The sequence below is a fragment of the Sus scrofa genome, chromosome 14 (genome assembly GCF_054392235.1).
Source record: "Sus scrofa isolate SSC_HxYL_T2T_F1_AM1 chromosome 14, Sscrofa_HxYL_maternal_Yorkshire_Landrace_v2.0, whole genome shotgun sequence".
Lineage (NCBI taxonomy): Eukaryota > Metazoa > Chordata > Mammalia > Artiodactyla > Suidae > Sus > Sus scrofa.
Genome location: NC_139396.1, coordinates 93,512,521 through 93,524,912, shown reverse-complemented (window position 1 = coordinate 93,524,912; position 12,392 = coordinate 93,512,521). Strand labels below are relative to the sequence as shown.

The 12,392-nt window shown below is 41.2% G+C and overlaps 1 protein-coding gene across 7 annotated transcripts in view; it reads right to left on the bottom strand.

The window, feature by feature from the left end:
- MYPN (myopalladin) overlaps nucleotides 1-12,392 on the bottom strand; it is a 104,791-nt gene that overhangs the window by 54,872 nt on the left and 37,527 nt on the right. For all 7 annotated transcript variants that reach the window (XM_021072494.2, XM_084997066.1, XM_013983298.3 and 4 more), the window contains 2 exons: nucleotides 5,341-5,516; nucleotides 2,383-2,434 (listed from right to left, as the gene is read on the bottom strand). In XM_021072494.2, the coding sequence (XP_020928153.1) occupies nucleotides 2,383-2,390 (8 nt within the window). In that variant the 5' untranslated portion in view covers nucleotides 2,391-2,434; nucleotides 5,341-5,516. The remainder of the gene's footprint in view (nucleotides 1-2,382; nucleotides 2,435-5,340; nucleotides 5,517-12,392) is intronic.

The following is a 12,392-nucleotide window of genomic DNA, read 5'->3' as shown; positions in this document are numbered from 1 at the left end:
GTGTGCCAGGCAGAGGAATAGGGCATCACTAGCAAAGTGAACAGCTTGAACAAAGGGGTGAAAATGGACTGCACATTGCTTGAGTGAGATGGCAGCATTGTAGAGAGATTGAGGTGGGGGAAAGGAGAAGGAAGGACCAGGAAAGCCTGGTCAATACTCTTTTTTTTTTTTTTTTCTTTGCTGAAAGCTGCTTTTATTTATTTTATTTTTTATTTATTTTTTTTATTTTCCCACTGTACAGCAAGGGGGTCAGGTTATCCTTATATGTATACATCACAATTACAGTTTTTCCCCCACCCTTTCTTCTGTTGCAACATGAGTATCTAGACATAGTTCTCAATGAAGACTCTTTTGACTAAAGCTTTTTATGCCCCTGTTTAGACTGTTTAGAATGTTGTTTGTGGAGTTCCTCTTGTGGCTCAGTGGTTACAAACCCAGCTAGTATCCATGAGGATTCGTGTCCTATCCCTGGCCTTGCTCAGTGGGTTGCCATGAGCTGTGGTGCAGATCACAGACATGGCTCTGATCTGGTGTTACTGTGGCTATGGCATAGGCCAGCAGCTGCAGCTCCAATTTGACCCTTAGCCTGGTAACTTTCTTATGCTGCAGGTGTGGCCCTCAAAAGAAAAAAAAAAAATTGTCATTTGTTTTGTGTTTGACTTTTATTTTCCCATAGCTGATGAGTTTTTAAAGCTGGGGAAAATGGTAAGATCAGAATTATCCTTTAACTGGTTGTAGTTTGGAGATTGTAAAAGAAAGAGAAAGGTGAGAGCACTGATAAGGAGGTGACTGGCATAAAGAGACAGGAAAGACGGAGGAACTGAACTAAAACCATGAGAATGATAAGGAGAGTTAAAGGGAGAAATAACTGACTCTGGTTATGAATTTTCTTAGGTGCACAAAAGTGAAAAGGAAATTAGCATTCTGAAGTAGGCATGCCCCCCTCCCCCCCATTTTGAAGAATAGGACGTGACTTCTGCCCTTTAAGGAGCTTACCCTCTGGAGAGCCTAGAACATGCAAACACAGTTAACAACCCTAATCTGTCTTCCAATACTGCCTATGTTTCAGTTCATCTCAAGGGATGGCTGTTGTGTCTATTTCTAGTTCCCATGCCTTTTGTCCACAGCCCCTTCTGCCTGAAATACCCTTTCCTCCTTTGTTTGGGGGTGCCCACCTACTGCTCTTTTAAGACCCAGCTCAAGCTCACCAACTCTACAGAGCTTTTCCTGATCTCTCTTTTCCTCCCTGAGGAGTCCTTTGTGCCAAGTCCTTATACCCTGCACTTGTTTATATCATAGTTTATGTATCACTGTATTACACAGTTTATATAACACTTTGTTACTCTTACTGACTATATGCTTGAGATACATTTCTTGCTTTATTTGCTGTACATATATTTCTCTCTACTAAACGATGAGCCTCTTGAAGGCAGGAAGCACCTGATTTTTCTTAGTACCCAGTGCATCTAGTGAAGTGCCTGGTGTAGGGTGGGTGCTTAGCCAGTGGTTGCAGAGAGCAATGGTGGATAGATGTAACTTTACTCAGTACTTGACACAATTGTTTAGCAAAAAGCTTATGACTTGTCCAGATCCTTCATATGTATAATTTTGGATCACCAGATTATTTTGAATACTATTATTTAGTCAGAAAACATGAATCTTTTTGAACCACTGAGTTGTTTGTTTTTTACTCTGTAGATATAAGTATGATGATATTTTGTAGGTGATATTTCTTTTTCTTTTGGATTTTTTGTCTTTTTTTAGGGCTATACCCGCGGCATTTGGAGGTTTCCAGGCTAGGGGTCCAATTGTAGCTGTAGCTTCTGGCCTATGCCACAGCCACAGCAACGCAGGATCTGGGCTGTGTCTGTGACCCATGCCGCAGTTCACGGCACGCCATATCCTTAACCCACTGAGCAAGGCCGGGGATCGAACCCACATCCTCATAGATACTAGTTGGGTTTGTTAACCACTGAGCTATGACAGGAACTCCTGATATTTCATTTTTATTTGTTATTATTTTTATTTTTTAATTTTTTTTATTATTCCCATAACCTTCTTTTTTTTTTTTTTATTTTCCCACTGTACAGCAAGGGGGTCAGGTTATCCTTACATGTATACATTACAATTACATTTTTCCCCTGATATTTCATTTTTAAAATGTTAAAATGAATGTTAATATTCATTTAAATTCATTTAATTCATGTTAAGATGAATCTTTTAAGCAAGACAAGAAAATGAAGTAGTGTCTGCTCCAAATTCAATCTTTTTTTTTTTTTTTGAGATTATAACTGGAGCCCTTCCCTCAAGTTCTACTAAACAATTAGCAGCTTTCTCATGATCTGAGGATGCTAAGGTTATAAGAGAGAAAATTAGAATTACCGATTCATTTCGCCCTTGTTAGGGTCACCTTCTGAGTCAGAGGAAGAAACCCCTGGGGAAATAAACACAAGACAGGTAATTTTAAAAATCATTTCTTAAACTGGCTCCTAGGCACTTGAAGACCTATAGAATTTTAGACCTAGAAATAAACTCAGTGATTCCCTAAACTAACCCCTAATTTACAGATAAGGAAATAGACCAAAAATAGTTGAGGAACTTGCTCAGGTCACATGGCTAGTTAGTGACAGAGTTCAAATCAACTGGCTCAAGTTCCAAATGGTCTTGTGTATGAAACACCTGCTGATGCCTTTAACAGAACAGTTTTTAGCAGACATTCTGTGGTGTCCATAAATCCTTTTGCTCTTGGCCTACACAGATTAAATAAAAGAAAGGATTACATTGGATTCCAAACATTGTAGGTGTAGGTGGCTGCTCTTCCGTCCAGTCCTAATATTAACAAGTCACACTTCATCTTGCGAGTGGCTTTGTTGCCACAAAGTTAAGAAAATTGGCAATCCAATCTCAGCACTGTTAGCAGAGCTTTGATACCGGATTTGCTTCTCAAGATAGCAAATTCCAGGAAGATGTAACAGAGCTAAATCTGGAGGTATTTATTGTACTCCAAAAATTTTGAGGATGAAAATATGTAACGCATTTCTATTCATGCATTATTCATTATCATTATCATTGTTCACACATCTACTCAATAAAAGTTTATTTACTATCCACTCTGTACTTGGTGCTATGTAAGGTAATTAGAGCTATAAAGAATGAGACAGTTCCAGCCTTTGTACCATAATAATACAATAAGTGCTAAAAGCCAAGCATCCATAAGGTATTATAGATGATAAAATTACTAAAGAATGGTTCCCAGAAAAAACTCAGAGGATGAGATAAATAGGAACAAAAACGGTCGATATATAAGGTACATAAATTGATTTCTTCCCTAAAATTAGTCATATAAGTTTGGTCCCGATATAAATGCCCTTCCAAGGCTCCCAATGATCCCCTCCTTCCACCTTTGACTCCTTTTGGTGGAGCCACAGTGACCCTGTTAAAAGCTAAGTCAGATCATGTTCCATCTCTGCCTAGAATCATCCAGAGCTTCCCATCTCTTTCAGAGTAAAAGTCAGGTTCCTCCCATGACCTACCGGGACCCACATACTCTACTCACCTACCTCCTCCCACCTCCATCCCATCTTGTTTTATTTTGTTTTGGTTTTGGTTTTTGTCATTCTAGGGCCGAACCTGTGGCATATGGAAGTTTCCAGGCTAGGGGTCAAGTTGGAGCTATAGCTGCCAGCCTACACCACAGCCACAGCATTGTGGGATCCAAGCCACATCTGCAACCTGCACCACAGCTTATGACAACGCCAGATCCCAGACTCACTGAGCAAGGCCAGGGATCGAACCTGCGTCCTCATGGATACTAGTCAGATTCGTTTCCGCTGAGCCACAATGGGAACTCCTCCATTCCACCTTGAACTTCTGACCTCAACTCTTATTTTCTTCCTTCTTTGTTCCATGCTGGCTACATGAACTCATCTTTATACCCTGAGACAGACACATGGCCACGTTAGGGCCATTGAACTTGCTGATTTCTCTGCCTAGAAATTTCTCTGCTGTTTTCCCCTTGAACATCCTGTGGTTCACTCTCAGTTCCTTCAGGTCTTCATTTATATGTCACCCAGTGAGTGAGATCTAAACCACTCCATCTGGAATAGCAACCTATTCTCTGTCTCTCTCTCACAAACACACACACACATACAAACACACACACACACATGCATGCACGCATGTATGCATACTCATACTTCTTATCCCATTTTCTTCCTTTCTGTTTCTTTCACAGTGCTCATATATACTGTGAGATAACAGAAGACACATATTTTGGTTTCTGCCCTGGTTCCCATCACAAAGCTCCTAACACCCTTATAATTTCCTAAGTGATGAGCACTTAGGAACACCCCCTGTTCTACAATTTGTCTTTGACCCTGTCCCTGACACAGAGCTCCTAAAACTCTAATAAATTCCTAAGTGATGAGAGTACTAGGAGCATCTTTTATTCTAATGAGGTGACTCAACATGACTCCTAGATGGAGCTGGTTACCCTAAAGACCAAGCCCTGACTAGAAGCTTAGAATTTTTAGCCCCATCACGTCATATGCTGGAGAGTGGAGAGGGCAGGAAATGGAGTTAATAGTTAATCACACCTGTGTGAGGACACCTCTGTAAAAATCCCAATAGTATGGGGTTTGGAGAGCTTTTAGCTACACTAGGAGGGTGACACACCCCAACTCCATGGGGACAGAGCTCCTATATTTGGGACCCTCGCAGACCTCACCCCATGTATCTCTTCACCTGTATCCTCTATCATATTCTTTGTCATAAATGTAAATAAGTGTTTCCCTGAGTTCTATGAGAGACTCTAGCAAGCTAGTTGAACCCAGAGCAGGAAGCGGGGTTGTTGTGAGAACCTCCAGTTTGCAGCCAAGTCAGAAGTTGTGGGTAACCTGGGATCCACTACTTGTGATTGGCAGCTAAAATGGGGTGACAGCAGTCTTGTAGGACTAAGCCTTTACCCGTTGTATCTGACACTATCTCCAGGCAGATGGGTCAGAATTGAGTTAAATCGTAGGATACCTAATTCGTGTCATGGAGAATTGCTTGTTGTTGCTTGAGAATTTCCCCCCCACCACACACATGCACACACACATTGAAACTGGTGATCAGAACCATTTCATATACCTAACATTTTATATTTTATTTATCTCATTTTTCTGTCTCTCCTATTACAGTGTAAACACCATCTTGAACTTAGGTTTTTTTGTCTGTTTGGCTCACTGCTGTTATCCCCACTGAAGAGTGTGTGGTAGAGTAGGCCCTCGATAAATATTTATTTATTGTAACTCTATATCTTACTAGTAAATGTCATGCTCCAAGAGTATTTTGCTTTACCTTCTATGTAAATCTCAGCAGAAGTTGAATCTGTCCCATAGATGTTGGAAGCAAAGCAGGAATAGCGTCCTGTGTCCTCTTCAAAGGCTTCAGCAATGGTCAGTGAGTGCAGATTTCCTGCCTGGATGATATGAATGTCTGGGGAATTTTCAAGCTCCTTGCCTTCACAGTACCACCTGCAAGGAAGAGTATTGGCATGACCGAAATGTGAGTATTAATGATATACATGGCTCCAGATGTTCCCTAAGAAGAAAACTGAGACAAATTTAGAATCAAAACTTTAAACAGTCCACTATTTTGGTATGATTTGGTTGTAACAATGAGAAGAGCTGTGACACTTAATTCAGGAAATTGCGAAGTGGCTCCTATTAGGAATGAAAGAAACTGAACTGAAAGATAACTGAAAGAATATGGACAAGATGGTAAAGGCAGCCAATTTCAGGGAGCAGAGTCTTTGCTGTGGAACTTGGCTTCTCCTAGGCAGACTTAGAGCTTTCTGTGGTATACATTAAGTGCCACTTTAGCTTATTTGGAGAAAATCTAAGGGGTACTAAAAGTTTGTGAAGCTGATGTTCAGCATTCATTTGCTAGTATAAAACTGCATCTGGCCTAGCTAAATGAAAATTATTTTGGGGTTACTTGAGTCATCAGAGTAAGGGGGATGGGTCATATTTTCCCAGGGGTACCCCATTTCTGGCAAATAACCGAACTATATTTCTATAGGTCGTGGTATTTTATTTTAAGCATATGTACTTGAAGTTAAACATTTTTATGATAATACTGTTTTTTTTTTGCCAAAAGTTTACATGAAATAATATATAAAATAATATTTAAAATATGGAGGTGCATAATAAGAGAAAAAGACATTCAAACTACATGGAAATACCATCTTTCATGTAACATATTGGCAAAAGCCTTAAAGTTTGACCACTTTCATATGTGGCCGTAGGAACATCAAATGGTACGACCCCTATGAAAGGAATATGGGAACATCTGCCGAAATTACAGGTTTGTTTATTATTTGACCCAACAATCCCACTTGTGAGAATCCTTCATACACATACACGTGGGTACATACAAAATGACAAGTGTTCAGGTTACTCATTTAAACAGCAAAAGATTAGAAACAATCCAAGTGTCCCTCACTTATGAAAAAAACTATGGCACAGCCATGTAATAGAACAATATGCAGCTCTAAAAAGAGAATGGGGGATTCCCGTCATGGCTCAGTGGTAAGGAACCCAACTAGTATCCATGGGGATGGGGGTTTGATCCATGGTCTTGTTCAGTGGGTTAAGGATCCAGCATTGCCATGAGCTGTGGTGTAGTTCGCACATGTGGCTCAGATCCTGTGAGAATGGGAAAGATCTCTGTATACTGATACAGAAAGAACCCCAAGATGTATGGTTAAAGATTTAGCAGTAAGGTGCAAAATAGTACATAGAGAGTATTAGCTTTTGTATATTAAAAAAATATGGGTTTTTATGGGCTGAATTATCTCTCCACCAAAAGATATGTTCAAGTCCTAACTCCCCAATACTTGGGAATATGACCTTATTTGGAAATAGATAATCAAGTTATGACGAAGTTATTAGGGTGGGCCCTAATCAATATGAATGGGGTTCTTTATGAAGAAAAAAATCCAGAGTGCCCACTGTGGCGCAATGTGATCAGTGGCATCTTGGGAGCAATGGGACATACATTTGATCCCCTGGCCCAGCACAGTGGGTTAAGGATTTGCCGTTGCTGCAGTAGGTTGAGATTGCAGCTTGGATCTGATCCCTGGCCTGGGAACTCCATACGCCATGGGGTGGCAAAAAAAAAAAAAAAAAAAAAAAGAAGAGAAAAGCCTTATATAGGCTAAATAACTAACAGGGACCTACTGTATAGCACGGGGGGGGGGGGTGTCTACTCAATGTCCTGTAATAATTTATATGGGAAAAAAAGATATATGTGTAGCCGATCCCCTTTGCTGTAAACCTAAAACTAATACAACATTGTAAATCAACTATACCCCAATAAAAAAAATTTTTTTTAGGGCTGCACCCATGGCATATGGAGGTTCCCAGGCTAGGGGTTGAACTGGAGCTACGGCTGCTGGCCTACACCACAGCCAAAGTAACACTGGATCCGTACCTGCACCTATGACCTACACCACAGCTCATGGCAATGCAGATCCTTAACCCACTGAGCAAGGCCAGCAGTCGAAACTGCATCCTCATGGATGCTAGGCAGATTTGTCAATTGCTGAGCCACGACGGGAATGCCTAATGAAATTTTTTTTAAAACAGGAGAGCAAAACCTCAGGAGTTCCTTTTCAGTGCTGTGGGTTAAGGATCCTGCATTGTCATTGCTGTGACTCAGGTCGCTGAGCGGGTTCAATCCCTGGCCCAAGAAATTCCACATGCCGCTGGTGCAGCCAAAAAAAAAGAGAGAAAAACCTCATGTGAAGACAGACACACAGGGCGTGATGACAGAGGTAGAACTTGGGAGTGACGCAGCTGCAAGCCAAAGAGTGCCAAGGAATGCCTCCACTGGAAGCTAGAAAAGACGAGGAGGGTGTCCACCAGAGTTAGAGGGGTCATGGACCTGCTGACCCTTTGCTTCTGGACTCCCAGCCTCCAGAACCACAAGACGGTTAATTTCTGTTGTGTAAACCATCCAGCTTGCAGTGCTTTGCTACAGTAGCTCTAGGAAACTAACACAGAGGGCAAGAAATAAGTTATAGTCATGTTGTTTGCATCCGCACAGGGAAAAACAGGAAAGAATTAAATGAAAACCTGAGTGGCTATCTATTGGAGTGAGGGAAACAAGAGGGATGAAAGCAGAGAGGAGTGTGTTGTCTCAGTGTACACCTTTTTATAATAGTTTTTATTTTTAAATAAGTAATCAACAACATAATGAAAAGTAATTAGGTGGGGAAGTGTTATCATTATTCAATGTCAAAAATTAAGGAGTCCTTAGAGTTCCTCTGTGACTCAGTAGGTTAAGAATCCGGCATTGTCATTGCTGCTGCTTGGGTTTCAGCTGTGGCACGGGTTCGATCCCTGGCCTGGGAACTTCCACATGCCTTGGGAATGGCCAAAAGAAAAATTAAGGAGTCCTGGCAATCGCTAGTCTTTATTGTAATTCCAGATCCAACCACTCAGTGTTTTAACCCTTCCCTCTTACTGTTAAGCAGGGTTTTAAATCACATATAAGAAAACATACCTATTGGAGTTCCTGTTGTGGCACAGTGGTTAACGAATCTGACTAGGAACCATGAGGTTGCAGGTTCGATCCCTGGCCTTGATCAGCGGGTTAAGGATCTGGTGTTGCCCTGAGCTGTGGTGTTGGTTACAGGCATGGCTCGGATCCTGTGTTGCTGTGGCCCTGGCGAAGGCCGGAGGCTACAGCTTCAATTAGACCCCTAGCCTGGGAACCTCCATATGCTGAGGGAGTGGCCCTAGAATTGGCAAAAAAAAAAAGACTGAAAAAAAAGAAAGAAAACACACTTATTCAATGACTTCCTAAGAGTCAAGCTTTTCTCTGCTGTTCCATAAATACGTCATCTTTGCTCCTACCTTCAAGCCTCTGCTTGTGATTTTCTCTCACTCTGAAATTCTCTTCCTCTCCTTCTAGTTATGACAAATATAACTCAACTCTCAGTTTGGCTCAGATATCACCTCCTACACAGAGCACCTTTTACCATCAGTTCTCAATGATTGTCACATTAACTTTTTTTTTTTTTTTTAACCTGTAGTATGTCATGCAAGGCTTGATTATACACTGTTTTTTATTATTCTCTATTTGGGGAGTTTGCCTTGTCTTACCAATTTCACTAAGTTGGAAGTTCTCAGAATGAAGAGACCATGCCTTATAAAGCTGGTGCAGTATCCACACTGCCTAGAACAGGTTTTTAGACACTCTCTGGCCATTATCTCATCTGATAGTTTTAACTTTCACCTCTATTTGGCATAACATCCAAACCTGCCCCTCTACCCTCTGGACCCCTTCTTCCATCATTCTCCCTTCACTATGTTCCAACCACATTCCTTTTTTTTTTTTTTTCTGTTTTGAACACACTAAGCTATGCTCCCTATTAGGATTTTGTACTTCCTGAAATCCTCATCCCCCCATCTTCATAAAAATAGACTCTTCTCATCAGTTAGGCCTCAGCTCGAATGTCACCCCCTCAGAGAGGCCTCTCCCGATCCTCTTCCTAATGCTTCTTTATCCTCAGACACTCTCACATCATTCTCTTTTGTTATCTTCACAGCACTTATTCTTTTCTGAAATTATTTTAGAAACTCGCTGTGTTATATTTTGCTCCTCCTACTGTATCGTAAAGTCCATTAGAGCCCCTTTTCAGCCTTACCAATATAAACCCACACCTACAACAGCACCCTAAAACATAGTAGGGACTCATAAAATATGTGGTGGGTTTGTTGAAAGACCAAATGATGGAAAGAATTGATAGTTGACATTTTGTAAGTATTTTAGTTGCTTCATCATTCTGTGCCAGTGTGTGATCTGTTGTGGCAGCAGCCGTATGTGAAGCAGCTGAAATCGGTTCATAAATCTCTCAAAGCATAAATCTCAACAAGACCCCAAGGAACTTGTATGAACAAACCCTCAGAGCAGGTGTGGTTCTAAATGCAAGTAGCGAGGGTCCAGTCAAACATTCCACATGTATTTATCTCTACTTGCCACCTGAAATGACCCTGAAATGGGAATAAAGGACATTTTTAAAGGTATACAAGCACAAGGACCAAAAGAATGGGAAGGGAGGAGTTCCCATCGTGGCTCAGTGGCTAACAAATCCGACTAGGAACCATGAGGTTGCGGGTTCGATCCCTGGCCTTCTCAGTGGGTTAAGGATCCAGTGTTGCTGTGAGCTGTGGTGTAGGTCACAGACATGGCTCGGATCCTGCATTGCTGTGGCTCTGGCGTAGGCTGGCAGCTGTAGCTCCGATTGGACCCCTAGCCTGGGAACCTCCATATGCCTCGGGTACGGCCCTAGAAAAGGCAAAAAGGCCAAAAAAAAAAAAAAAAAAAAGGCGGGGGGGTGGAGGGAGACAGAGGCAGACCTGAGACCTCAAACACTTTCCGAGGGTAGAAAGCAGAATGAGAAGCCAGGAAAGTAGAAAAATCTGACAACCAAGTGCCTACTTGGGGTGTCAGGGAGGGAGGGAAACGTGCAGCAGAACGGCACGTTTCAGGATTTGGAGATTCAAGATTGGGGCTGTGGATACACATTAACAAAGGGGGAGGAGATAGAGGTTAAAATAGGGTCACTGATTTCAGGCTTAGAAAATAAGCATTTAGATTCCCGCAGCAGGTGGCATCCTCTCTTCCGAGCAGTTAGGAGATGCCCCAGGATGAAGGCTGAGTTGCCGGCTGTGTGAGCAGCTGCTCCATATTGGAACAAGAGGTTGAAGGGCTTCAGGAGGGACTTCTCCAGGGAAAAGCAAATGGGCCCGATGGCCTCACTGCAGGGAGCAGAACAGTTAGGAGATGTTTTACAAATATATTTGAAAATTGAGGTTTTTTTTTTTGGTCTTTTGTCTTCTTAGGGCCACACCCACAGCATGTGGAGGTTCCCAGGCTAGGGGTCAAATTGGAGCTACAGATGCCAGCCTATGCCACAGCCACAGCAATGCAGGATCCAGGCTGCCTCTGTGACCTACACCACAGCTCACAGCAATGCCGGATCTTTAACCCACTGAGCGAGACCAGTGATTGAACTCCTGTCCCCATGGATACTAGTTGGGTTCATTACCACTGTGCCACAGTGGGAACTCCTGAGATGAATTTGTGATGGGACCACAGAACTCAGCACGTAAAACACAAGACAGTCACCAACTGTAGGTGAAAATAAAAAGTTGTATGAGCAAGGAAACGTCATTTTCTCCTACTGGGCTTGGCAGTAAATAAGATTTACATAGTAATAAGAAGCTAAGCATTAAAAAATTTTAAGCAACAGTGTGATGTGATTACACTGAGGCAATGAAGGAAGGAAGGTTCTGGTTTAGTGAAGGGGGCTAAACCACCATCTTTTGGAACAGAAGTCAAGGGCAAACAGCTAACATCAGCATACCAAGCAATAGTGGTTTATAAGCATATTACAGTGGTTCTCTTTACTTTCTGTGATGACAAAACTATTTTCACATTATACTAAGATATTATTTGCCTTTGCATTGTGTTAACATTTACACTGATGGTGCAAAAGCCACAGTGGGTAAAATTGCTGCTTCTTTCACAGCATAAAACTGACTAATGATCATTGTGTTCTTCACGACCACACTTGCAGTTAAAAAAAAAAAAAAAAATCCAGATTCACTTAAAAATGTTCTCAATGAAGCAGTCATGACTTTTATTAAATTTCAACCTTGAGTCTACATCTTTTTAACATTCTGGGTGGTAAAATGGGAAGTAGCACAAAGCATTTCTGCTGAATATGGAAGAGTGCTTATGTGATTTTTTAAAGTTGAACTAGGCACTTAATGCATGAAACAATATCTTAACGCAAAAGAATAGCATTGACAAATTGTAGCTATTCAGATTTGGGTGTTTGGCAGACGTTTTCTCAAAAATGAAAGAAGTAAGCCTATTGTTTCAAGTAAAAATAACTGACAACATTTCTTGCCAATGAAAAAAATTCATGCTCTCAAGGAAAACAGAATTTTTGGAAAACTCGTATCTCTCATAGTGAGTTTAGGGCTTCCCCATACTTAAAGAGAGGTTTAATGAGATCAATGATTATATTAGCAAATATGATTTTTAAAATATTGTATAATAGAATGTGTCAACATTTGGAAAATCTGCATTACTCATTTTCCAAGTGGCCAGTGTGTGATGTTATCCATTCAAAGTTCAAGACAGACAAAGGGTTTTATTATAGCAGGGTACAAAAGTTCATTGGTATGGTTTCAGGTTTCACATTGCAACTAACCTTTAAGAAACTGCTGCTAGTTGAATTTTGATGTAGAATCAAATAAGAATAGCCACATTATCTGAAAAGGCTATTAAAATATTCCTCCTGTTTCCAACCACATATCTCCATAATGCCA